The sequence below is a fragment of the Python bivittatus genome, unplaced genomic scaffold, assembly GCF_059951505.1.
Source record: "Python bivittatus isolate LINGU-HERP-01145 unplaced genomic scaffold, Pbiv_v1 ctg000570_np1212, whole genome shotgun sequence".
NCBI lineage: Eukaryota > Metazoa > Chordata > Lepidosauria > Squamata > Pythonidae > Python > Python bivittatus.
Window position 1 is genome coordinate 9534113 of NW_028277097.1, and position 27400 is coordinate 9561512.

Sequence of the window (27400 nt, forward strand, 5' to 3'; positions counted from 1 at the left end):
TTATGGAAGAAAAGATAAAGTAGCTGCACAATCCCTTTTGACCAATGCATTTTGGGTAATGTTTGAGTTCCTGGAAGCACATTTAAATTTTTTATACTTAGTGAAAAGTCTTTGGAGGTAGATTGTTCAACCAATGCGATACTGAGAAGCTGGATCCAAGAGTTGGTCTGCAGTGAAAAGATTCCTCATGATTGGATGATCCTAAAGATCCGAAGCGTGCTGTGGGTGAATGAGCCATTATGTGTGTTGCATCTTAGTTTATGAAACCTTTAAACTTTTCTCTGTAAATGCTTTGAATGCATGCATGAAATCAGCAAATAAAATATTGGCATGTGTGGAAGAAAGGATGTCAGTGTCAGATTACTTCTTAATGGCTGGGCTTAAATGTTATGCTCAATGGTAAGTAGTTTGTTGTTTTGACTTTGTTGGAGGTATGAATCCAGTTCTTGCATGTTGCAAACCATCATTAATGGATTAACTATATAAATTAAATGATTGTGGCTTCTGAACAGGTCATGATGTGTGAGCCCAGCCATAGTCTTTGTGTTGCCTTCCTACCCTTCTGCAAACCCCACCTTTCCAGTTTTTCTTTTGTAAATGAAGGCACTCTGGATCTATTTGGGAATTAGCTAAGTAAGAGGCAGATTTAACATGCAGCAGCTAATACTGGAGTATGATCGTGCTAAGGAAGCAACTTCCTAACAATTTAGTTTATCATTATTGTATTTTTACTGCCAAGGAGAAGAATGACCCAGAATCCAAAATAATTTGACTGGCTTTAGTTAGTAAACGTTTGCTCCTCCACTTCAGGTAAATACTGTGGACCAACTCTTTATCCCATTTATGGTTTTGAGACTCTGAAAATTATTTGTGTAATTCAGTCTCATGCAGCCTAGTCCCCTCCAGATATGTTGGACCAGGTTGGAGAAAGCTGATAGATAAAATGCTCAGTTAAGGCTCCTGAGGTTTAAAAGATAGAGAAGGAATGATTCCTCTTTATCTTAGTGGCAAGTCTTGTATAAGACCTAAGATCAGCCACATGAAGGTGCCTATAAAAATTTAAGGCATGAAACAACAGCCAAGAGAATCCTTCCTCCAGTTTCTGAAGGCTCAGGGATTAACAACAGGGAGAGCATAATTTTTCCCAGCAAGTGAAGCAGATAAAACACAAATTGTGGGAAAGCAGATAAAAGACAAATCCAAGGTCTGAAAGTATCTGTGTGCTAAGGAGAGGAATCTGTTTACAAACATCAGTCTAGTCCAGTGATGGCGAATCTATGACATGCGTGTCAAAGGTGACACACCATGACATTTTGGGTGACACGCCAGTGTTTGCCAACACCCGATAACAACTCTTCTCCCTGTCTGAGTTGCCAAGGAGTTTGTTTTACTTGTATTTGATTTTTGTAATTAGTTGACGTTTCTTTATATAATACATAGTACACATGCATTTTTAAAAAATAAACGAATATGTAAAAAATTGTTTTTCTTTTGTTCGGGGTTTGTGTATGTGTGTGTGTGTGACATGCCAGCAGAGTCAAGTTAGGCATTTTCTGAATTTTTGACACGCCGAGCCCAAAAGATTCGCCATCACTGGTCTGGTCTTTCACAGTCATTTATGCCGATCAAGGAACCGATGCACGAAGTGACATTGTTAGCTACAGTTCGTAATATGTCCTCCTCAGCATCACAGTGGAAATGACAGACATTTAGAGACCCGGATGAAACGGACGGACCAACTACCACAGAACTGTTTCTGTGAAAAGCATTTCTAATTAAAAATGATCAAATAAGAGGAATACAGACTTTGCTTTAGATCAGTGTTGTTCAAACTTGGCAATTTTAAGACGTGCGGACTTCAACTCCCAGAATTCCCCAGCCAGCAGTCTTAAAGTTGCCAAGTTTGAACAACACTGCTTTAGATGCTGAAACATGCAGGATCCGTGCCCTGTTCCTTCTTAATTTTATAGTACTAGCAGATACATTCAGCATCCCAGCCTCAAGTAATTTATCGTCACTGTTCTTCATACAAATGGCCCAAGACTGTCAGCCAGCAAGAGTGTTGCATAGCCTCCCTGTCCCTCTCTTATTTTTCTTTTAAAATTAAAGTATAATCCCATTAATCCAGGGATATCTCTAAAGGAGTTATTGGTTTTGTGGCTACCGCTAAACTCTTTCCTGAGGTAGAAATTCTTTTGTTTTCTCTCCCTGAGGTAGTGTAATTAGGTTGAATGTGGGGGAAAATAAAGACCAGCATAGTCACTCTGTAAACATTTCAACAAGGAATCTCAAATTAGCTTTTATTCATAACTTAAAATGGGCTGTAAACAGGTTCCCTGAATATTTCAATGTATCTCTAGGCTGTCATCCCTACCTTCCCTGGAACTAAGTGTATATTCATAAACCTGTCATTCTGACAGATTAATTTGGCTAGCCTAGGTTGCCAAGCGTCCCTCATACCTACCCACACCTGCCAAATCCCTCTCTTCGATTCCCCCTATGATCAGAAATATAAATTGGGGGGAGGGGCTGTGTCATCCTGCTTTGAGTGATAGTTCCAACAGCCAATCATCATCACAAGCATTAACGTGGTATATTCAGAAAAAGAAACAAATCAGATTAATTCAGAATTAGATTCCTTTGCCAAGCAGAAGTCTCATTCCACTCAGAACTCCTGCGTCTATTTTTTTTCCTGAGATTTCCTTGCCTATACAGGTAGTCCTTGTTTAGCAGCTGCCTCATTTAGTGACCGTTCACAGTTACGACAATGATGAAAAAGTAACTTTACAATCAATCCTTATGTTTATGACCTTTGCAGGTCTGTAAAGTGAAGGAAAGCTGAAGTAAGATCATAAGTGCAGTCATGGTTTCACTTAGTGACTGCTTTGCTTAACAACCAAATTGTCAGTCTCAATTGTGGTTGCTAAACCAGCACTGGCTCCTTCTGATGAGAATCACATTTCACTCTGTTTTCTTTCCTTTGAGTCATAAGTATATGGAATACACAAATACCCAATATCTTTAATGATTTCAGTTTTCTAACTCTGAGGTAATGAGTAGACAATGAGTCATCTGTCCAAATATTGTCACAGCTGGAATCATTGTTCTGCTACTATGAATCTGTAAGCCTTCCTCTTTCTGCAAAGAATTGGTGAGCGTGGTAGCAATTTAGGGGATAGCCAATCATTCTTAATACCATGTTTAATATTGACTGTAGCTCTAGGTCAAAAGCAATAATATGGTGCATATTTTGAAAGAACTGATCAGACATAGGTGTTGAGGCATGTAAGGTGGTTGAATAAATCTCTGCTTCTTCCAAAAGTCGAACTGAAACTGGATCAGATGTTTTAGTGGGTGCCAGGACAAAGTACCGGCTGCTTACATGTGTTTTGCCTGGATAATGTCCAGCCAGTGTGAGTTTTATATAGGGGATTTGATACCCAGACCAAATCTTTGCAATTTGTCAGGGAAACCAACAGCTCTGAATATAACTGGAAGGATCCCAACCTATAACTGTATTTTGAGACCAATTCACGTCTTTACACTGTCATAAGACATTCTCCGTTTTGACATTTGGGCAGATTTCAGGAACTGGGGGTGCTCTAGAACAACAGACTTCAGCTCTCTTTTATTATCTAAAAGCAATACATCATCTGTTTCATAGCTGATTGCATTAGTAGCGCTACAGCAAAAAGGCTGACATCATAGAATGCCAGCGTTGGGGTTGCAGTTAAGAGTTCCTGACATTCCTGAAAGCCATTTTGTTTCTGTCTCAGTTGCCAGATGGTATCTCTTTAGAAAAATCCACTTAAGGTTGTAGGAACTCAGCCAGTTATGGTTCAAATCCTGCAAAGTGCTGCATAATGCCCCCGTATCTTCTTAAGCTGAGGGCTAATTCCTGAAATTGTTTCCACATTCTTTGCACTGGGGTTCACTCCACATTTACTGGTACGATAGACAGGATATATGAGGTCTTTCAGTCTTAGGAGGTATTTTCATGGATTAAGTTTTAGATCTGCCCTGTACCCTTTATACTTGCTAGATATCTTTTAGACATCTTCGGGTCACGTTCCTCCATACTACATCCAGGATGTCTTCTGTGGGAACTGAAATGTGTATGTTGTAAGAAGCATAGACATTCCCCTTTAGAACAATGTGAGAATGCTAGAGATCCCAAAGTGTTGCCCTTACTATCCAACAATATAACAAATTTAATTCGTTTGATATAATTTGGCTCTAATCCACTGGCAGCATCATAAAGTACTTGCAAAACACTGAAAAATGTGTTGATATTATAAAAGATTACCCTCACTTTTTACGGCTTTGTAAAGATGTTTCAAGTTTATAGTTATGCAATTATGCCATTTATCTTGGGCAAAGGTATCACACCTGGGCACCACTCTGTTGATTCATTGATCATTTCAATCCCTCCATATTAGATCATCTTCTCTAGGGGCTACTTTGACTTTAGAGTAGCTGGTCTGAAATCACGCTGGCTTTATGATCTGCATAAGAATTCCTTTTTTAAAATCTTACCTTTATTGCAGAAAGGATCTATAAATTTTCTGTTTCCTTGTGAGACTCTGTACAGAGTTCTCCTTTATGCTTCTCAGACCATAAGATTGTTTATGTGACCGGAGAGGCAAATTTTAAATCCGTTCTAGGTACAGACTGGCTGCAAAATATCCTAGGCCTAGGCAATGTAAATGGTTGCTGCCAGGGACTATGGTGGTCTTCTGGAAACGAGACAGGCTCTGGAAGCCTTTCTAAACTGATTCTGAAATCACAATGACATCAGCTCCTGTAGGAGTAACGAAGCATGCCGTGCAGCTGCTGATTTTCAAAAACACTTCTCTTGATTTGTCAGTTTTCAGCATATAATTGGCCGCCAAAAGAAATGCTCATTGCATCAGTGTATTTTGCAGCTTCCCTCACCTACTGAGTACAACAGACAGCTGCAAATTTTAACTCATTTCATTACATTTATGGCATTTAAAAGTTTAGCACCGCAGGTTCTCCTGTGTGCATGTTTTCCTATAGCGGATACATCTAGAGTCCTGCAGCTTTATGAGTCCAGTTGCCTTAATCTTGGGGCAAAGCTGGTTTGGCTTGTTTCTGCCTCTCCAGTCTTTTCTTGGACAGTGGGGGCCTCTAAGCAACCTGCTGCAGGTGCATTAACACTCCTTGGACATTTCAGAGCTTCTTAGCTTCTGTACAGCACTCAAACTTAAGGCACTTTCCATCAGCATTTGGAATAAAGCCATGTCCAGAATGCCTACAAACAACCTTTCCCTGATCATTTTGTTTTTGTTCTCTCCAAATTCACCATTATCTCCTTTTCCCAACTATCTCCTTTTCCATGCAGCCTTTTCCTACAGACTTCCCCTGGCTTCTGTGTCCTTTGGTGAAAGGAAGCCCTTTCTCTCACGGATCAAGTTTCTCTTTGTTTTTCCACAGCAATGGAATAGTCATCCTTCCCTGGCTGCAGCAGCAAAGTGAAAAGGCGTTAAAATGTCTGATGGCATATATGGGTATCTTCCTGGGCATTCAGTTTGGCAGAGCTGCTATGTGGAGGAAACCTCTGCTTCCTATCAAACTATCTAGCAGGTCTGCTAATATCAAAAGCTGTCAGTGGGCAGAAGGCCATCACTTTTGGTCTCCAAACTGCAGGACCTCAAGACTTCAGGTAGGAAGTCTTCCTTGCAGGAATCACCAACGTTACAAGCACGAACGTTACAAGCATCTCACATTGTGTTTGTTCCTAAAAAAAAAATTTGGAAACTTTTGGCTAAGAGAAGGCACTTGGCTTATTTAGACAAATAAAAATATGTAAACAATTTAATTTTCCTACTAGAATCTCATTTCCCCTGCTAATTCCTGTTTCTGTTCTATCTTGCTATGAAAGGCATTTGTTCCTTTTTCTGCAGGAGCATCTGTGTGTGTGTGTGTGTGTGTGTGGGTTGGGGGGGCAAGGTGTCAGAAAAAGTCAAGATGGTGGTTGCAATTGAACAATCAAATGCCTGCCCCTTTTGTACTTGCTCCAATGTCATTCCTCCATTAAATATGTTTTATTTCATTATATCAAACTAGTTAACAGAATAAAAGAATAGGCATGCACAAAACCATGTTAATGATATGATAGACTCCAAGAACATCAGAGCCAGTGTTATAAAACAGCCTGAAATTGCCAAGGTCTCGCTCCCAAAAGTGTTGGGAGATAAAAGGTAAATTGTACTCACACATATAGCTAATATGGGCATGCTGAATACATGAAATGAAATATATATATATATATATATATGCCTTTGAGTCAGTTTTTGACTCCTGGCAACTGTTTTGACTAGTCCCTGCAGTTTTCTTGGCAAGGCTTTTCAGAAGTGTTTGGCCATTGCCTCCTTCCTAGGGCTGAGAGAGAGTGACTGGCCCAAGGTCATCCAGCTGGATTCATGCCCAAGGTGGGAGTAGAACTCAGTCTCCCAGTTTCTAGCCTCGTAACTTAACCACTACACCAAAGTGGCTCTCCCCATATCAAATATATGAGTGTAATAAAAGGGCATTGTTTATGTTAGTTGGTGTTGGTATCCAAAGGGGAGACATGGGAAGACATCTTTAGAAATTTAAAACTTAGAGGCACCAGAATGGCCCTAGTGGTAAAAAAGCACCCCCTTCCCTTATCTAATGCTGCATTGTGGACCCAAGGGTCATAAAATAATTTTACATTAGCTTTATAATTCTCCTTTATCATCTTCTGAGCTTTGTATATAATCTGTAACCTTGTAGATTTTGGGGCTCTTTGGCGCTGCTTTGGTTGGGACCCCATGATCACTCTGCGTTTGCCAATAAATGATACTTTGTTCCATCCATCTCCGAATGATTTGGTTCCTTATTTAGGTGGGCATTTCCCCACCCCACAGTGTAAGGCTACATTGACAAGTAGCTTGACTTTCCTACGTTTCCTTCAGAAGTTTGAATATTAGCTAAGCCTTGGGAATTGCTAAGGAATGACATAATTCTGGAAATCTTAAGAAACCAGCCTGTGGCTTCTGAAAGTTTACCAGCTGTTGTACCTGCAGTTTTGAAGACCATCTTTTGAAACGTTTTTCCATACAGATTGTGGCTTTTAAGAAAATCAGAATAACCCAGCTCTTCATTCTGCATTTAAACCAAACCTGGCCATGTACATACAGAAGCCCACTAAATGCATTCATGTCCGTAGAATATACTTGGGAGAGACTTTAAAGTCTCTACAGAGCCATTTAAGGCATGTAAAATTCCTGTCTCTCTCCAGTTTGAAGAAAGGCTTAATTTTTTCCCTAAGAACGACAACATGGTTAGAAGAAGAGGCTTTGTAGTCTATATGAGCAATATCAGAGGGAATGATTTCACGCCCGTTGTCTGTTTTTGTACCACCTGAAAAGAACATAGCTGCAAATCAAAGATTGGAGTTACTACAACATAGCATACTTAAGAGCTTGAAAAGAGAACAGCTTGTATATAATAAAAACATTATCTTAAATTGTTCTCTTTGCAAGTATAACCACAGGCTGGTTTCTTTGTTTTGGTTTTGGATCCTCTCCACTTCATCAGACACTTTTGTTTTAATGATATAGAACTGCCTTATTACAGAATAGCTAATTTACATAACTTACACTTTTATTGCAGTGTTTTCTGCTGCCTTTTCTAACAGCCCTTTGTGTTGTCAGCTTTTTAAAAATTGTAACTTATTAAAATGAGAACAGAGGATAAGAAAGCACGTAACAATCTTTTTGCATTCTATCCGGAGTGTAAACACGCAGCTATTTATGGGAATTAATACTGCAGAAATGAATGATTGTTGATGATGACAGTGGGCAATTTTCAATTTCACTCCATTCTCTTTTCTGTCCACCCCCATATGTGTTACACATTACAGCTGAGGCTAAGCGAAGAGATCAAGAGCGAAGAAGAGATCACCATCTGCCCTGCTTTAAAATGTCTATTTCAATCCTCATAGTTGTTATTAAGTTGTGATATGTGCTAAGATCCGGTCATTTCTTCTGGGAAATTAGTTCTTTTGCTTCTGATTGTTTTCTCTGAAACAAAGAGAGAAAATTCCACTACCTTTGCCCAGACAGGATGGGCTGCCACACTGAGGTCCTGTGGGACCTCCTTTCAGAAGGATGGGCCTGTCAATATAGCCTGTATCTCTCCTGCCTTCAAGGATGTCCCCCCTGCAGAATGGGTTCTTAACTGTACCTGCATTGCCTGGAAATCCCAACGGCTTTATTGTGCAGTACCGAGACCGCAAAACCCATAACACACTGCAGTTGTGCATAGAATAAACAAAGCTATTAACCTTATTGGCTTGAAATGTAGTTTTCCCTGGGAGATTGCAGACCACTTGGAGATGGGGATGGATTTGATGAAGCGCTTGTATTTTGCAGGACATCAGGTCTCTGACGCCTGATAAGTAGAGCTCAGCTGGAATTTAACCTGCCACGTTAATATATAACAAATACACTGTTACTTTAGCATTGTAATTATAATTTTGTGACACAACACAGAACGAATTGATTAAATGTGCTTAAGGGTTGATTATTCATCTGTCTGTCTGAACTGACTTCAAAAGCAGGAAAATATGTATCAGATTAAACACATATGATCAATCTTAGTTTGGCAAGCTCTATAGATCTTAAGCAAAAAAATGAATCCTAAATTAAGGATCCATATGCATCCTACATGGATGTACTATCAAGTGATTATGTTTTACAAATTTTGTTGTTAACTCGATTTCTCAGAGTGACATTGCAAACTTTCCCCCCAGGACTACAGCAGGGAAACAGCCATATAAAAATACCATGCAAATAAAACTTGAATTTAAAGTCATAAATAAATTCTGCATATGTGCTACTGATTAAGCATCTCTTGGAATGATGACATAATAAAGCAGGAATATGTGCCTTTGGCGATAACCCTTCTATTGATTTTAATTTGAGTCCAGAGTTATTCAAGCAAGCTACAGTATAATTATCTGAAATGAATGATAACAAAATTGCCACTTGCTTTTTCTCTTTCATGGAGCTGTTGAGTCTTTAATCTAGAACTGGGAAAAATATTCTGTTACGGAATATTCTGAACTTCTGAACCGAGATATTCAGAATGGGCCCTTTTTGAGGTTGGAGCAGTTCCAGAACTGCAAAGCTCTCTGTCATGATACGTTCCAGACCCAGAATATTTGGAATATGCCTGTGTCAAGGTCAGAACAGCTGGTTTTAGGGTCAGAACATTTGCATGTAATTAGTTCAATCCCAAGCCCAGCTAAATGGCAGCACTTAGTCAACTTCTGCTGATCTTAAAAAGCTAAGCAAAATCAAACCTGGTTAGTATTTGGATGGGAGACCACCAAGAATTTCTTGATCTCTAGATAGGGAAGTCAAAAAAAATATCCCATAAGAAGACAATGGCAAGCCACTTCCATGTTTCATGGATGTGTTCATAGAGTCATCAGGAATCAAATTTCATTTGAGAGAGCTTTTTAAAAACATTGTAATCTCATGTGAATGGTAGAAAGGCAAGTGGTGGAGTTTCATCATCAGTGGTTCTCCATATTGGAATATGGAGTGTAACAGACTAACTGAAACTGTTGTGGATTCCATCTGAAGAAGGAGCGCAACACTGAGGAGAAGAACAATTTATTGCAATGATTCTTGGGTACCTGCTTTACAAGAAAGGGGGACCCTGAACAGTGGGAAAGCAAAGATTTTTATAGAAGTTAAGGGCTACAAGGCTGGAGATCCTGGAATGTTGAGGTCATCAAGTGATGGAGGATGGAAGTTTGGGTTCTATTCTTTGGTCTAAATGGGATTGCAGGGGCCTTTGTGTGAGGGCAGAGAGGGTCCATTTGGGTCTGATAGGATTAGGCAAAGAGACAAACTGGGGTTGACCCTGATCAAGTCCAGAAGGTGGGGGTGGGTGGTGGGGAGGGTGCAGCCTATTTTGTTTGTTAGTTTTACCACAAAAACTGCTGCAGACATTACTGCAGCCAGCCAACACTCAAAATGACTGTTTTGATGAGCAATCCACTCATGGAGGTCTTCCAAATGAAGATTTAGGGTCTGGCATAACCTGGTGATTCAATGTCTTCACCAGAAAGGTTGCCGTTATGCTAAGTTCCAATAAATTCACATTGTTTTCAGCAAATGGGGGAAGTCTCATTCAAGGGGGCATATCCATCTTCAATGGGGGATTTCTGCCCTCACTGGAGAGGAACTGTTTCTTTCTGAATTTTGGTGTACCTTAGATGAAGGAGTGTTGTTGTAAAACTGCTATCATGCCATTAATATTGCGATTGGAGGAAAATGGAAGCTTATGATTTTGGTGAACACAGAAAAAGCTGGCCAAGTTTTGTTTTGTTTTTTCTGAATGGGGAGGGATGTGGTTATGACACAGGTGTGGGAACTTTTCTAGGTGCTTCAGTATCTGTATTTCTTCAGTGGCTGGAAACAATGACACATGAATATGTAAGGTTCGTCCTCATCACAGAAAAACATCAGCAAACAAATTCCAGTTTTAAAATTCAGCAAGTATTTTCATCAGCCAAGAAGAAAACATTGCAGAGAAAGGTGCACAGTCTTGGTAAACGTATCCAAGAGAGGCCTCAAAGCTCTTCTGCCTATGTTTTTCCACAGAAGTTCCTTCATTCCAATGTTTCTCAACCTTGGCCGCTTGAAGATGTGTGGACTTCAACTCCCAGAATTCCCCAGCCAGCATGCTGGCTGGGGAATTCTGGGAGTTGAAGTCCACACATCTTCAAGCGGCCAAGGTTGAGAAACCCTGTTTTATTCTGTCTTGTGCACTTATACTGAAAGTTGGGTCATTTAGTCCTTAACAACCACAACAGCAGCAGCAGCAAAAGCAAAAATCTATCTCCCAGGATTAGCTGAACAAACTTAATTACTTCAGAATATTCTGTCAACAGGAATGAAACCAGAGGATGAACACACATCCATTCAGGCTTTGCTTCTATGCTAAATTTTGGGCAAAATGTCTCATTAGTAATCCTGCTGTTCAGTGAGCTGGGCCTTGATAGGATATGGGGATACTAGGCTGTGGAAATAGTTGCAGGCTTTGGGGCCTGGCACAGTACAACAAAGATCCCCAAATATTGTGGGGGTACAGCTTTGAGGATCTGCAGATTGAATAGGCATTCTGGCTTCCAGGTGTTGCTGAATACAGAGAGCAAGAGATCCAGCAAGACTGAAATGAAGGCAGTGAAGGGTTTTGGAACTGAGAATTAAAAATGGCCATTTTTCATTTATGATAGATCATGCAAATGGCTTTTATGATGCTGTTAGCAGGAAGGAGGGTAGCTTTTGTAACAAATTATTTAATTCAGGCCGTCAAATTGATATAGTCCATTAATAATCTCTGATCTATGTGAAATGGCCTGTGTTTCCGTGAGATTCTTTTCTCAAAAGGTATTACACAAATCAGTAAAAATAGAGGAACGTCCTGAACAGCCCCAGAAATAGGAATAATATGTATAAATTATAAAAGATAATTTCTATTTCTTTTTTCAGATGTCTAATAAAACTCATGATATGTCAAGTCACCAACACATGGTTATCCCTAGAAAAGTTTTTCTTATTATACTAAACAAGAAACATTGTCAGTCGCATTAAGCTTATCTCTCATGTGCTGGAAAGATAAAATATTACTTTTCTTTTCTTTATGATGGTGATGGTGCAGACATACTGTTTTCTACACTGCATGGATTAACCAACTGTGGGCTTTATTTCCCACTTGCCTGCACATCAAATACCATCAGAATAAAATAAAAATACAGATTTCTCCTCATCTCAAAGTAGACAAAAGAAACATTCTCTTAAGAAATGCAAATTACTTAAATCTTTTTACATGAGATATCATGTAAAATAGGGCTGTTTCTGAATGCAATTTTTTTTACTATTATAAATGTACTTTAGAATATAATCCTTTGAGCAATTCAAAGACTTTTTAAAACCTTGGAAAAAAAGCAAATAGTTATTCAGGATAATTGGATTTACTTTGCAAGTTGAGACATGATGTAGTTAAATCCCAGCTGTTTTTCCTGGGATGTGTCCCAGATTATATGGTAAATCCTTTGTAAAGCCTGACTCTGCATACATCATCCTGGGTGGCATATGCGCCTAGGGTGAGTTTTGTTCCAGGAAATCTCCCAAGACAGACCGTTTAAGGAACTTTGGGCCCAGCCCCCCTAAAATGAAACATTTTAAAGTTCTGGTGATTGCAGCAGAAGAGATTTTAACAGCCGCTTAATTCTTCAGTTAACATCAGCACCAGGACTTGATGGGTGTTGCCGTTTTGCCACGGTTATACTTATTTATTTGTTAACCCTAACTTAACATTTTAAGTGCTGTACAGGGATTAAAAAACAAAATGGCCCTTTGTTTAGGCTGATGCACAAAAATGAGACTGACTGAAAAGAAAAGCAAACATTGGGGGAGAATTCCAGATTTATTTATATCTGCCTTTCTTCAAGGAGTTTAAGGAGATTTTCCCAGAATCTCCTTTCATTATTCTCACAAAAGCTAATCTGAGAGATAGATTGGACTTGGAAAGAATAAGGAGCTCAGAATCTTCCATGTTGTTTCCGTGCCTGAAGATAAACTTGAATCTAAGTTTCCCTGGTCCTGGGCTGCATAATCCCTATGCCATAATGGGTCTTGCAGGTTTTATGTCCTCTTCTGTCACAGAATCTCTTCATTGAATCAGTGCTGCAGTTTCCCTATGGTTATCTGGTTACTGACCCAAATTATGCATACTGTAATCCAAGGCCAACTGGTAGCTGGAGGTGCTTGCTTGCAATAATATTTACTTGCAGGGAAAACATCCTTGCATGTGTATTGCATGAGAAAGGTAGATCGATCAAAAGAAATTTAGATTTACAGTCTCTCATAGTCAGGCTTTGAACCATTAGCTTTCCTCCCTGAGGCTAACTGAGGCTCAGTTGACTGGCTTAGGTTTTTGATTCTGTGATAGTGTAATTCAGTGATTGTACTGATGGAAGACCGTAGTTACATTCCTGAGCAATATTCCCTACCCACTCAGTTTTTTTCTCAAACCAGCCAGGATACTTCCCTGAGCTACTCCATTTCCTTAAAATGGCACAATTCAAGTGGAATGTTACCCAAGTCATCCGCAGTGCGTGCATTTTGGCTGTTTCCTACAAGGCTAGCACGGCATTCTGGAGAACTGCCTTCTTATCCACCAGCTTATAAAGATAGCCCGCATGGGTGGCCAAAGTCTCATTATTGGGGGGGGGGGGGGGAAATGATAGAATTCTCTTCCAAACATCAGGGGAAAAAAGGATACTAAACTGCGGTAGATAACAAAACCTGCCCAAGGTGAATGTTAAAAAAAGAACTGAACGAGTACATGCAAAGCAGAAACACACTCTTGTTGGGTACAGGAGGATGTTTTAAGTGCCTTTGTGTAGAGAGGAGATCAGTTTTGTATTCTTTGGCTGTGTACAGTTTTCAGAGCTTCACCTAGGGCTCAGCAATAAATCTGTCTTTAGAAATTCAAATCCACCTATAGAACTCGCAGCAAAAAGTCAAGGAGAAGGCTGATAAATAAGTTGCTTTTACTGCTGGTAAATTAACCCTTATAATGAAAAAAAAAAATCAACTGCTATCTATTTATACAACCCCAAGGTTTGAATCTTGCATGACTGTCTTCTGCCCTTATACATTTCTTGGCCTTGGGTGTGGTGGGCAGATGGCATGGTGCTTTGATAATGGTCTTATTTTTTATTTATTTATTTATTTATTTATTTATTTATTTATTTTATTTATTTATTAAATGTATATGTCACCCATCTCCCCCAGAGGGTGACTCTGGGCAGCTTGTCTGGGTTCAGGTTCTTTGGGTCTGGCCTTGCCAGTGTCCACCCTCACACTATTAGTAGTTATGGGAAAGCTTTGGACTTTGAGCTGATTGAAACATTCTTTTGGCAATTGCGCAGACATGGTTCTATATGGCTTTGAACAATCTACCAGATTCATGAAACCTTTTATGACTACTTAGCTTGCTAAAAGTGGTCTCAGATAGTTTTATTAGCTGGGTTATCTAATAGATCAAGAATCAATAATGTCAAGTTCCAGGTGGCTCCCCATATAATTTTTAAAAAATGCCCCAAATTTGGCAATCTTGTAAAACTTAGAGCACTTACATTTTTTTACTGATGTATATTAAATAGAAGGGTCACTAAGATCATTTTGGGAAGAATTGGACTCAGCTGTCTGCTGATGCTACATTGCTACCACTTTTGTGTTTATGTCTGCCTTCCACCTATGCCAAGACACACTTTCCCCAACACAGATTTTTTAATGGTAACATAATCCAATTTCTTCATTTCTAATGAGTGTAAGGCCAACTCATAAACAAACTTCTTAGTTGATCTATTGAATAACACAGCTAACAAAACTATCTGAGACCACTTTCAGCAAATGGTAGGGGCTGAGCCAGTGTACATACGTCCATACCGCTTCCCATCTGAATCAAGTACAGAAGCACCTGGTTGTGTATTTCAGTTTTTACCATAAGAAATTACCTGGTTATAGAAGATGTCCTTGGCTGATTATTGTGGCAGGTACATATAACCATAAGGATGTAGCAAAATAGAACATCCTCTAGTGGATCGTATCTTTGGAGATAAAGTTAGAAGAGAAATTCTTCCATTTTAATGATAACTTACCTAATTTTGCACATATGAGCTGAAACATAGTTATTCTACAAGATTAGCACTTTGATTCTTTGATGCAGCTCTCCAATTAAAAAAAAAACTGTGCCCATTGCTGAAAATAGCATACAAAAATGCATTATAGGCACATTGCTTGGGAAAAAATTATATGTTAAAGTTTTGCCTTGTTTTTTTAAAATTTCAAATGGAAGAAAAATGGAGAGCAACTGAAACACAGATTTATTATTTCATACTTATAGGGAGGAATATCAGTATGAAATCTTAAGAAGGTCCTAAATGTATAAAATGTAATAAAAAGCAATCTGTACCCCAGAAGATATTATTATTAAGATATTATTCTCTTCCTAAACCCACCCAACATCTGGAAGCAGACTTGGCTTGATAGAAAACTATAATTTTTTACCTCTTTCTATTTAAAAAACCTTGCCGTTGAACATTTAATCAACTGTAGAAGATATGAAAATATATTCTTTATTGCTTATTAGCATTTTTTTTCACTAAAACAAATGTTTCTTTAATCAGCTTGTGGTATTTGGTAATTTTTTAAAGGTTCCTCAGTAAGTGGCTCTCAAAAAAGAGCAGCTGAAGTTATCTGAGTTAAATCAAGGAGAAAATACAGTGGAAAGTGGGGTTTTTTTTGGGTTTTTTTGGTCTCCAAGAGTTAGAGGAGATATGGGGGTCAAGTAGGGGCATTAGTGAAGGATGCATAACTGAATATTTTGGCCCATTGGGTTTTGGGGGAAGGCAAGTCAAATTAGTGTGTAAAACCTTTTGAGCCTATTCACTGATATTTAATTTTAAAATGGAAAAACTGCCTTTCTTGAGGGCTGGAGAGAGGGAGCAAGGAACTAGGGCCATACAGATCATAGGTTGCCAACCCCTGGTTCATGAGTTGTCTATAATCATCTGGTTAATAACTGTATGAAATAGGATGGTAGATTATTTATTTAACCAACTTATATAGCTGCATCTTTGATCTCACAGAACTCCTCTCCTCTGCTTATCTTACCAACCCCCTTCTTGGCAGAACCGATTAGTAAACTCCTAACTCAAGCACAATTCACACAGCTCTTCTGCTCATGCATTTCTCTTCTGTAAACTGCTAACTGGGATGACAGTGTTTCTGTGCCACCTGTGTTATGAATTAAGTAAGTAGTGACAGCTTGCAGACTGAACTCGTGACTGATGATTCAGACAGCTCACTTCCCTTGAGCATGTGCGGTCTGAGCAAGAATTAGGCAGATATCTAAAGACAAAAAAAGACAGCCTTGTATCGTCAAACTGATTCTGTTCAAGATGCTAATTTTAACTTTTTTCGTATGTTTAGTAAGGCTTGAATATGGTTGTGTGTTTGTTGGTTTTATTTACCTTTTTTAAAGTTCTTCCTGTTACAAACTGAATAAAGAAACAATTGTATAAGGTTCTGGGTTGCCTAGAACCTAGGTATCACCGGGAGTGTTGGTCCTGGATCAGGGCTCCTGCTAGCTTTGTTGGCTTAGTCAGGATCTTCTTCAGTTATCATGATCATGAATGCAAGGCCATTGGATGATGACCATAGTCTGGAGAGGCTGTGAAACTCTTCTTTTTCTTTTAGAAAACTCTGGTTCGCGTAACTGACTGAAACATTGGTTAGGCCAGCTATCCCAAACCTGGTATCATCCAGATGTGCTGGACTTCTGTAATCCCCTCTCCACTGTCCAACACTTCTAGAAGACATTGGGTCGCAAAAGGCTGGGTTAGCAATTGCACTTTTTAATTGAATTCTCTGTTTATTATTATCTGTTATAATTTTGTTTCCCCTTGTTCCTGTTTTTCTATTTTGTGTTAAATACAGTATAGGCTTGGAAAATATTTTAGATAATGAAGCTGATAGGATTTCTCTTGATATTACTTTCTTCTTCACTTGAAGCTTTGTTTTCTGGTGTATATGACAGCACTGACCAGGTCAAATCAATGCTTTATATCATCCAGACTTCCCCAAAGGGAAACAAATTATATACATTCTAAGACAGAGATTTTCTCCAGCCCTGATAGACGGTCAGATGAATCCCTCAACTTGAAAAAGATTGTGACCTCTGTTTTAAAGTTAAAAACACTATTGAACATTAATGCACATCTGGGAAGGCTTTTAAAGGAGGTGAATAAGGCTAAGTCAAAATGTGTAATAGAAGACTATGACATTAGTATTTCTTGGAAAGGAAAGACATAAGTTAGGGCAAGAAGATGGTCCCTGGAGTTAAAAATGTAAAAAAACAAACAAACAAAAATCCTGAACAATCAGAAATGAATTATTAACAACATTCCTCAAACCTCCTTAACCAGCCATGAAAAACCATCTGAGTTACATCTGTTGATAGGGGAATGGCCCAGAACAGTGAAAAGGTAGAGAAGATAATTCATCCTTCTTCTCCATTCCAGTCACAGGGACAAGGCCAAACTCACGTTGTATACAAAGAATAAAAGTGGAACTTTTTACAGTTCTGTAGTTTTGCTATAGATATCTGTGTTCATGTCTAGATTATATTTGTTTTCCAGCCACAGGACAGGTTTGGGGCAGCAAAGTTTAGGTTGAACTATGGCAGAGAGGCATTCGGTTTCCCAATCCCCTTGGATTTTAAGGTTATAGTTTGTATCAAAATATCTGGAGTATGGAGTATTCAGTATAGATTCAGCAAGTCCTATTATTTTCCCTTTACACCTAGGTCTTGTATATGCACCCAAATAAGATTGCCTTTACAAAATACAGGGTAGGAGTAGTCTAAAATTCTGCAGTGAGTCCCTAGGACTCCCAGTCTTCTCCTCAATTAGAAGTGATTGCGTTTCAGTTGTAATCAGAGTACCTAGATACACTATTTCTACACCGTCTCTGTGTCCCAAATTATTATGATGAAAAGCAAACCAGACTGTTTCTTCCCAGCACTTGGGAAATTTAACAAACCAAATTACAAAGCAGCTGAAAACAATTCCTGTTGTAACAGGGACTGAGATTAAACCGGCACAAAGGTGTTTAGGGCTGAGAAATATGTATTCATCCCTAATATTAACACCAGGCCCAAGATTTTTGGGCAGAACATTCAAATAGGACTTCCACATGCATAGATATGTTTTTTAAATACTGCACAATGTTGTACTGTACTGTGTTCTTCTTGTTTCTCTTAAGGCAAGAAAGGGTCCACCACAGCTTTGGGAGCAAAGATCTCACTTGCCCTGAGTGGTGTTCAGGAAGCTAAGCTCCAGAAATTAGTAGGCCCGAGACTAACATTTAATTTATTTTAATTCAGAATAATCTATTACAGTCCAATGTTACTCTCCATGCATTAAATAGCAATTCTATTGCATTAAGAGTTACAAGTAGTGGGAATTTTTAGAGGCCCTGCAAAATGTTGGGGGGGGGGGCATATGCAACCCTTATATTGAGCTGTAAGCACCAGTAGTTGGAAACCCCAGCATCCTGTTTGATATTTACCTGAACGCCTCACTGCAACAAAGGTATCAGAGGTGAGAACTTCTATCTCAGAAAGCAGGACATCTTGGCTGGCCACTATCATCAGCCTTTAGCTATTGAAAGCATTTCATATACTCATATATCTCAGATACTATTTAAGCATCCCAACTTATTTTGGGATCCTAAATTATTTTGAGCAGGAGTGTATATCAGTTTTCTACTGAAGGTTTTAACTAAGGGATGGTGGGCTGGGGCTGAAATTAAATGGATTATATACCATGAATAGGATTACAATATTTCCCAGATATCTAACCACTAATCTCTTCTCTTCACATTCATACTACAAATTGTTGGCAACTTTAGAGAAGCTTGGGACTATATCCAAGGGTTTTGAAGTAACCCTGTGGAATCTACATTTGAGGGAGTTAGTGCCATTCAGAATAGTTGTACTCAGTAGCTCTGGGAATAGAGGATTTAGCTATATTTTAGATGACATTATTTGCCAGTACTTCCGATTTTAAAAATGGCACAGTATTTTTCTCCTTTTCTTTTCTAGCTTGGACCCTATGACCTTGTCTCTTAATAAAACATTACCAATTGTTTTGTTAAGTTTATGATGTTCCCATAACCAAGGTCAATGTTTGTTAACAAGAGAACACATTGCATATAAAACTAATAAACTTCCAAAATATATTGTGAAGGAAATAATAAATAATAAACTTCCAAATACATAGTAAAAGGAAATATTTTCAATATGATCTGGCTGGAAATAGCCAGGTAATGCTTGAGGAGGAAAATAGTTTACACTGAGCAGATGTGTTTTTAATTATTACATTTCCGGCTATTCCAGAGGAGGGCACAGTAACTAATGAATCTATTATGAGAATTGTATGCAGCATTTAACAGACACCTTTACCAACTGGGGACACATCTGTACAAATTGTACAAACAACCTTGGTGAGCCAACAAGCAAAAAATATATTGCTATATAAGAAGGAAATTAAGAAGGAGTTGCTAATTTTGTATCTGTAATTCCCACCCCCACCCTGGTTTAATTCAGGACATAACTACACATTATTTCAATAAGTACTCTCAAACTATGCAGAATTAAATAGTGCAAATTCAGAGTACATTCACAGAGTATCTGTGAAAGGGAAGAAGAGGCATCTGGGGTGGGATCAAAAAAGTCAAAATGACAGCCATGATTGCACAACTGAAGCGCCATCCCTACATCACTCATCAAAAGGGGTGGGGCTTCAATCACACAGCCAGAGCTGCCATCTTGACCTTTTTGACCATCTGGTTGCTCCTGAGAGATTTTTTAACCCTGAGTTTATTAATTACCTTCTGCCAATGCCATTCTCAAATAGCTGTTGTCCCATATTGTCCTACGTCATGGTTTAATTAATCATTGTTTATTGCTTAAACTCTATTAAGTTGGGATCACCAAACATGCTTAATCCTAAATCCTAATGAAAACACAAGAAAACTCAATTACCATGTTCAATGACATCTTATACCCAATAAGGAAATCATACCATGGGTTATGCCTTATTCACACAACATACTAAAATACTGATTGGGTTCCCACAGCATAAAAGGTAAAGATTTCCTGGAGCTGAACTTGTTTGCCAAACCACAGATGACCAATCTCCATTTTAGAGTAGGCAAGCATCGTGTGTAAAACCAGCCACTCTTTCAAGCCATAGTTTCTATTTCGTGGTTGGGTTTGCACAACTCATTAAGCTAAAACCAAACCAACCACATTATGAACTAATAGAACTGTGACTCCAGCCATAGAAAGAGGAGGAATAATTGGGCTTTGCAGCTGCCCCAGAAGATGGGGATATTCCAATGGGCTGAAAAGATTGATGAGCAGATATAAGGTGAGAAGAACATTTATTTAGTATGTTTGTACTCCACTTTTTTTCCTGGGATGACATGGTGACTCATGTGGGTTTTTTAGGAAATCTCCCATTCTATTACTCATCAGTCATCACGATGGACTGCATCATGAGACTTTAGACCACTGATGGTAAGAGCAATTCAGCATGGAGCACATTGTGAAGAGGGGAGATATAGCAGGTTCTGCAGCAAATCACAGTGAGGCCATTAGAGACATGTTCCAATCCCCAAATCTGACATGTATATGTAAGTTGGGTGTTTGCTGATCGTGTAATGCCCATTTGGTCATTCCCCCCACCCTTTGCCCATCCCATAGCTTTCCCTTGTTGGAGGTTTTCACCAATAGATTTGCAATCCATTGCGGGTCCTTTAACTGTAGTTTTCCTGCAATGAGATGGGGTCCAGATTAGATGGCCAGCAAGTACAGAGATTTCCAAAGTTATGTTTTTAACCAGATCCGTTAGACATAGTGGCTCAATTTATATAGCATGCCCAGTTTGGTTGTTTTAACCTTGGTTTTGCTTCATTCCATTTTTTTGTGGTGGCTTGGTATGCGGCATAGATCAACCTTATTTGGTTAGTTTATTGATCATTTATTGTGTGAATCGGGAAAATACAGGTAGTCCTTGACTAAGACCATTTGGTTAATGACTGTTTGAAGTTATGATAGTGCTGAAAAAGTCAGTTATGACTGGTCCTCATGCTTATGACCATCACAGTGTCCCCACAATCACATGATCAAAATTTCGACTGGAAACCAGCATGTATTTACAATGATTGCAGTGTCCTGGAATCATGTGTTCGCCATTTGCAACCTTCTCAGGGGGCTTCCGACAAGCAAAGTCAATGGGGGAAGCTGGATTCGCTTAACAACCATGTGATTTGCTTAACAACTGCATCAAAAAAGGTCATAAAATCAGGTGTGACTCACTTAATGACTGCATCGCTTAGCAACAGAAGTTCTAGTCCCAATTGTGGTCGTAAATCGAGGACTACCTATAATTTGCATGTTGTCTGAAGTTCTATGAGTCTAAAAATCTGATATGGATCTGTTTGCAGTTGCTTAGTTACCATACACTCAGCTGAATTACAAAGCTACAGCCTAGCTTTTAAAAAGTAATATGATTCTAATTTTAATATCAGCTATTCTCTTACTCAAACCATTACACCACCCTCTTGATTTCATGTTTTTGGAGTTGATTTATATTGACTGAATTACAAAGTTTTCAAACTTTGCAAAGCAAGGATCCCTTTAAATGATAAATGAATTTGTGTGACCTTCCCTCATAAATAAAACAAATTCATTCATTAAAGTTAGGCTTGGGCGAAAAATAAATATACCACATACTTTTAATAATTAAATTTTAATCTATAATTGGTGTGATAGAGAAACATTTTTCGTGGGGAGGTTTTACAGAGAAGAACAACCATTTGCCTTCCAAGGCCTTAGAATCTGTGGTGAAGTCATTGCAAAAGTGGGGCAGAAATTTTCAGCCATTTTTTTCATGCAGGGTTGGGGGCTTCTTCAGAAAAAGAAACTGGTTTGTGCATGCTTCGTATGCACTTTCCTTAAATTTTCACGACAGAACTGTACTGCAGAGTGTCATACTTTGCCATACGCTTTGGAGTCTCAGAATGCTGAAAAAGCAGGACTGGGGGGAGTTTGTGACCATGGGCTCCCCTTTCTATAAATGATACTTATCTAGAGAAGTCTAAGGTCAAGTGATAAATGTTTACTCCAAAGAGTTTATAATCTACATTTCGAAAGAATGATTGCAATATTATTGGGGAGGAATGTGTTCTGTAAATAGCACACTTCTAGTCTAAAAAGTCAAGTTGGTGGTCCTGACTCTGCAGTTGAAGCCCCACCCCTTTTTACATCCATCTCAGGTGGGGGAAAATGGGCGGGGCTTCCATCACACCCTCTTGATTTTTTGATGTGTCTCCAAAGAGTACATTTCATGACTTTTACAGTTTTACAGGATGTCTGTTATTCCTGCAGATCAGTTTATATCAGGCTGCTTTTGCCGTGATGAAAACGCATATATTGTGAAAATAGAGTTGCTGGATTGTTCCTTCTCCGCCTTCTGAAAGGATCTCCAGCTGTGCAGACAGCTGTACCAGCTGGCATTTGCAATATTGTGTTGTACATTTTTATTGTTTTAATGGGCTGTGTTCCTAGCCAGAGTTTAATTACCCTTTTACTTATTAATATCTTTAAAATGGGTAAAAAGAAATGTCAGTATGGCATGGAGGCAAGCTAGTAGAAAAACGATTTCCTTGATGCTTTTATATATCAATATGCCCAACATGAGCCTGAAACAGAAAACGGGAACAAAAGGAAGCAATTTCTCATCCAAGTCTGGGCACAGGTAAAGAACTCCAGTTGCGGGTAAATGCACCAAGTTTCCATTCCTCAAAGTCATACAGCTAATGAGAAAATTATAAGTGAAATGCCTGCAACAAACTGTTTAAAATATCAAGCAAGCTACGATGCAGCAAATGAAGCATTTCCTAGATAACTCATGTGGTGTTTTCTCTGTGGTGGTACATCAGAACTCTGACTCTCTGCTTAGTGCAGAAATCCAGATTAAAGGATCCCTGAAATATGACTGTCCAATTGCTGTTATAACACATCTAGTGAAGAGAAGCCACCACCTCTTCAGATAATTGGTTCCTCTAAAAATGCTCTGTTAGAATATTTTTTAGGAAAAGAAAATGCAATGAGTATGGGCCGCTTTTCCATCTGCTAGTGGTGCTTTGTTTCCTGTTAGAATTGCATCAAATATCAAAAGTGAATTTCATTAAAGGATCTTGTTTTCATCCCTATCTCATTTTCATCCAAGTTTTCTAAACGTGTGGGCAGTTTCAGATGAAATGATGAAAGAATCGGGCAAGAAAATGTTACTGAACAGCTCTACACCATAACAAGTAGGGAAATGTGTTTTAACTTTGCCAGAGAGTTAACAATATAACAGTTCAGGATTTCATTAACTGCAATAAAATGCAATTGTAATATGAGAATATCATAGGAAAAGAGTGAGCTCCAGATGTCCCACTGACTAGAGCTGATCTGAAAGTTCTCTGCAGAGCTTTAAGACGTTAACCCCTAAGACACATTTCTTGGTTTAGGTATTAGTGACAATGACATTCTTGAAAACACGAGCCAACTTTAGGAACGATGTTTTATAAACTTGCAGAGCAGTCAGAGCAAGGGCAATGAAGCAATGTCCTCATTCACGCTGGACTTCACAATCGGAGTGAAGTTTGTATTTCAATCTGGAAACCTTCGAGCGTAATTGCTGCTCGAGGTACATTTGCTCCAGAATATGAATTTCTGCTTTTACCTCCAAAACAGCCACCTTGTCATCTCCCAAGTGGGGTCGCAGTTTTGTGCTTGCATGTGTGTGTATGTTTACGGTGCGCATGTGCAACTTCAATATGTTTTATTACAAGACATCCAAATATTTCTTCTCAGACTGGTTACTTCCACTTGCCTGATGGAGACTACTTCATTGAACCAGTGAAGGAATATGAGTCAAAAGAAGGGGCACATCCACATATAATCTACAAGACAAACGTCATCCAGAAGGCTCTGAGGAAACAGCGAGACACCTGGACAGAGAAGCAACGGAAGTGCGGGGTGAATGGTACACATGTATATGCTTTCAAAATGTGTTGCTCAACGATCTCATTAAAATGAAGCAGCTAAGAACTTCTCCCCCTCATCTTTACCTGTATTTTTTGCAGCTCACAGAACATTGGTTTCCTGTTGCAACTGGAAGCAAGAAACTGGTGATCTGTAGTGTGGCCTTGAGAGGAAGAGGGATACCTGGTTGTTTCTTCCTTCCTCTCCAAGATTGGTGGCTTCTGAATGCAATTACCGTATTTTTCTGACAATAAGACGCCCCCATGTACAAGACGACCCCCACTTTTCCAGCCCAAAATTAAAAAATCAATATTTTAAAGATAGTGCAGAACACATTTTTATTTAGTAATTAGTTAACATTTACCTGATACACTCGGTGGGAGGAGGTCCAAACCATCCCTCTGCAGCTCTATTTCCAGGCTCTTTTGCATAACTGATTACATTCAAGCACGAGTGAAACTGCAGATAGCTTGTCTCTGCAAACAGCCTTCCTCTAATTGGTTTGTTCAGCATCAGCTGGCGTCAGTTACATCAGGCTCGTGATTGGAGGAAGTCTGTTTGGGAGACAAGCTATTTCACTCGTGATTGGAAGCTAGCAATAGGAGGAAGCCTCTCTGCAGAAACAAAGTATGGCAGTTTTGCAACCGCGCGATTCTCGGCTGACTTCCTTGAATAAGACGCCCTTCAGTTTTTAGGGTAAGGATTTTAGAAAAAAGTATCATCTTATAGTCGGAAAAATACGGTATTTATTGACTTATTTACTGTGTTTATATGCTGCTCCAGTCGTAACTAACTTACCAGTAGACCATCTGTTTTCTGTTGGAGGGGATAATTTCCTACTGGAGAAAGGAGGAGGAAGAGAATGTATATACACCTATAATAATGTGTCTATGAACCAGGGGACACTCTTTGCTTGGGACTTTACAGCCAGTGTTGCCCACAGGGCCAGCTGATTGCCCAGTCATGCTTCTGATTTGGAATACCACAGTGCAGTTTTAGAGAGCTATGGCAGATGATGAAATCTGAGATTGGTTGATATACAGTAGGTATTAGAAGTGAGAGAAGGAGTGGAAAGGAGGATAATGAATATATGCAGGTTTCATTGTGGTCAACTCTTTTGACTAGACACTTGTATATTGTTAGAGGTATTGACCCAGTCCCTAGATCTTGGAAGTTCATTCGATACTTTAAGCAACAAATATAGACCTGCATACAAGCTGAACAAAACCCAGGAAAAAAACAGGCACTGTGCATGTGAAAGGCTTTGTTTCTTTTGTTCAGTGTTATGAAAACTGATTAGAAATAATTACAAGTATGCAACAATTCAGAATATTACATCCTTTTCAGTAGGCCCTAGCATGCCAAGAAATGCACTTTCTAAGATAATTGTTTACTTTTCATAATTATGATTACGGGAAATTATTTTGAAATAATTACTAGAAGAGGAGGTTTATAAAGAGTCGCACTCTTTCATTTTAATTAAGTAAATTTGTGCCCATCTGAGATGTTTCTCAAATTAAAAATATTACAGAGTCCAACCGCTCAGCCCTATACATGGCTACACAATGATATATTAAAACGGAGGTTTCTCCCAAATGTCAGATTTCAGGGTGTTGTGATTTCCTAGAATTCGCCTGTATATTTAAGATGGTGCTATCTTCATAAAAGATTAGGATTTAGGGAATAATTTGTTAAATGTTCCCATCATCATTGCAGTAATAAAGATGCCAGAGAACAAAGATAGTGGGAACATTCCAGGTAGAGTAAGCTGGTGTACCCAATGTTGGCACCCATGATAGCCTTCTTTGGAAACCCAAAGTTTTGCTTTGTATAGCAAAAAGGCCTCCAAAATCCATGATGTGAATGGATACTCAAATATATACTTGAAACTTGGGTGGCTGGAGAAGAGTAGAAAAGCAGGAAGGGGAAGAATAGTGAAATAAATAGCTGGTTCTTTTATCTCATCAAGACTCTAGTTTCTCTTAAATCTTTTGAATTGTTCAGAATACAGGTTTTTGCCTCAACAATTTGGATATTTCACTCTTCGAGTAAGGTGGATTATTCAAATATTGCCATGCAATTATTAAACAAAGCAATTCACCGGGTTACTCTCACCCTACTGTTTGAAAATGAATGCTTTGTGATGACTATTATAAAAGAAGTAATAATCATCTGTGAGAAGCATTTGCATATGTTAACTGGGATGATTCATGTGGCCTGAACCTGCTCCCAGTGAACTCTTGTCAAAATGAATTCATTACAAAAACAATCCAGTTTACACAGTGTGTGAACAATCATCCGTGCTTGGGAAAGTGTCACTTTTTTGCTTCACTCAGAATGGTTCTGGTAACTACATCCACTTTGTTTTTTTTTTTAAAGTAGAAAGGTGGAGGAAGAAAAGTTCAAAAACAGAAGTCAGTGAAAGTAATTTCACTTGTGATGGAGAAGTGTATTAATGTTATTTTCTCGATGATGCTGAAAATGGAAAAACGTCAGGTTTATTCAGCTGTGGATTTACAAAATATCATTTTCATGTGTATCACAACTGTTTTTTTTTTTTTCCTGGAGTGCTTATCGAAGGCTAACTCGCTAAGTGCACTTCAAAGTTAGGGTTGAGTTAGCAGAACCTCTGGTTCATCTTTCAAACTATTATTGATTGAGTGAGTGATTGAATAAATGGATACATCTTTCTCCTGAATACTTTTGAAGAGTTCAGTCTGTCCAAAAGGGCTTACATTATAGACTGAATGTAAAATTTCATGGCTTTACCATTAGGCAACAAATGGTGGTTGCTTCAGAAAACTGAATTGGATTTGATGAAAGGGCATCAAATTATTAGCTATTTAAAACATCATTGATGGATTTTTCCTCCCATAATGTGGTACTACTGGGATTTTCTGCTCCAGTGCCTGACATTAACTAGACCAATCTTGGAGACTATGTGCTTGACTTGGAGACAGGAGTGAGTGTCTTTCATTGCTTTGCCTAGGGTGGTACAGTGTCTTGGTCTGTCCCTACAGTATACCAGATTTCTAACAGTTTTTTAAAAAGAGTAGTTCAGTTATGCCAAAACCTCTTACAACTAAGGATAACTGTTAGCCCAGTAAACAATCCTGGCTTCTGTGAGTTCAAAGGACCCATTTCAAATCTTTGTCAAGCTTCATGAATTAAATTATTTTTAATATATATATTTTACTACTTTAAAGTGACCTAGAAGTCCTTAACTGAGTTATATGAAGGTTGGCTTCAAGCCAAATTGGCTGCAAATGTGACACATATTAAGGAGAGGGAGGAGGAGGAGGAGGAGAATTCATGTTCCAACTTTATGTGTCAAATTCCTTCTGAATTTAATCATGGGCAACATCTGCCAGCACCAGCTGTTCCTATCTAACTGCCTGTGGAAATGAATGTTCTTGCTTTGCTCACTGCACTTGTGCAGGACATCTAAAGTTCTATTGCCAAATTAAATGTTTAAGGCTATGGACTCTGGTCTTCAGTGTTCTCAACTGAAAGAGAGAATTGCGTGGCTTATTAATATGTGTATATTTCTATCCCAGCCTAGTTCCCAGGAAGATTATAAAGCAATCCTTTTGCTCATCAAAAATGGAGGCAAATCCTAGGATACTGGGATATCAGTACTTTCTCATTTGTAGGATAC

At 38.8% G+C, this 27400-nt stretch overlaps 1 protein-coding gene across 5 annotated transcripts in view; it reads left to right on the forward strand.

Annotated features, from left to right (window-relative positions):
- Nucleotides 1-27400, forward strand: part of ADAMTS12 (ADAM metallopeptidase with thrombospondin type 1 motif 12) — a 136056-nt gene that overhangs the window by 18144 nt on the left and 90512 nt on the right. For 4 of the 5 annotated variants that reach the window (XR_015798289.1, XM_088152864.1, XM_088152863.1 and 1 more), the window contains exon 3: nucleotides 23572-23743. The exons of the other annotated variant lie outside the window; for it this stretch is intronic. Coding sequence is in view for 3 of the 4 variants with exons in the window: in XM_088152864.1 (XP_088008990.1) it covers nucleotides 23572-23743 (172 nt within the window). In the remaining variant the exon portion in view is untranslated. The remainder of the gene's footprint in view (nucleotides 1-23571; nucleotides 23744-27400) is intronic. 5 annotated transcript variants of the gene reach the window in all.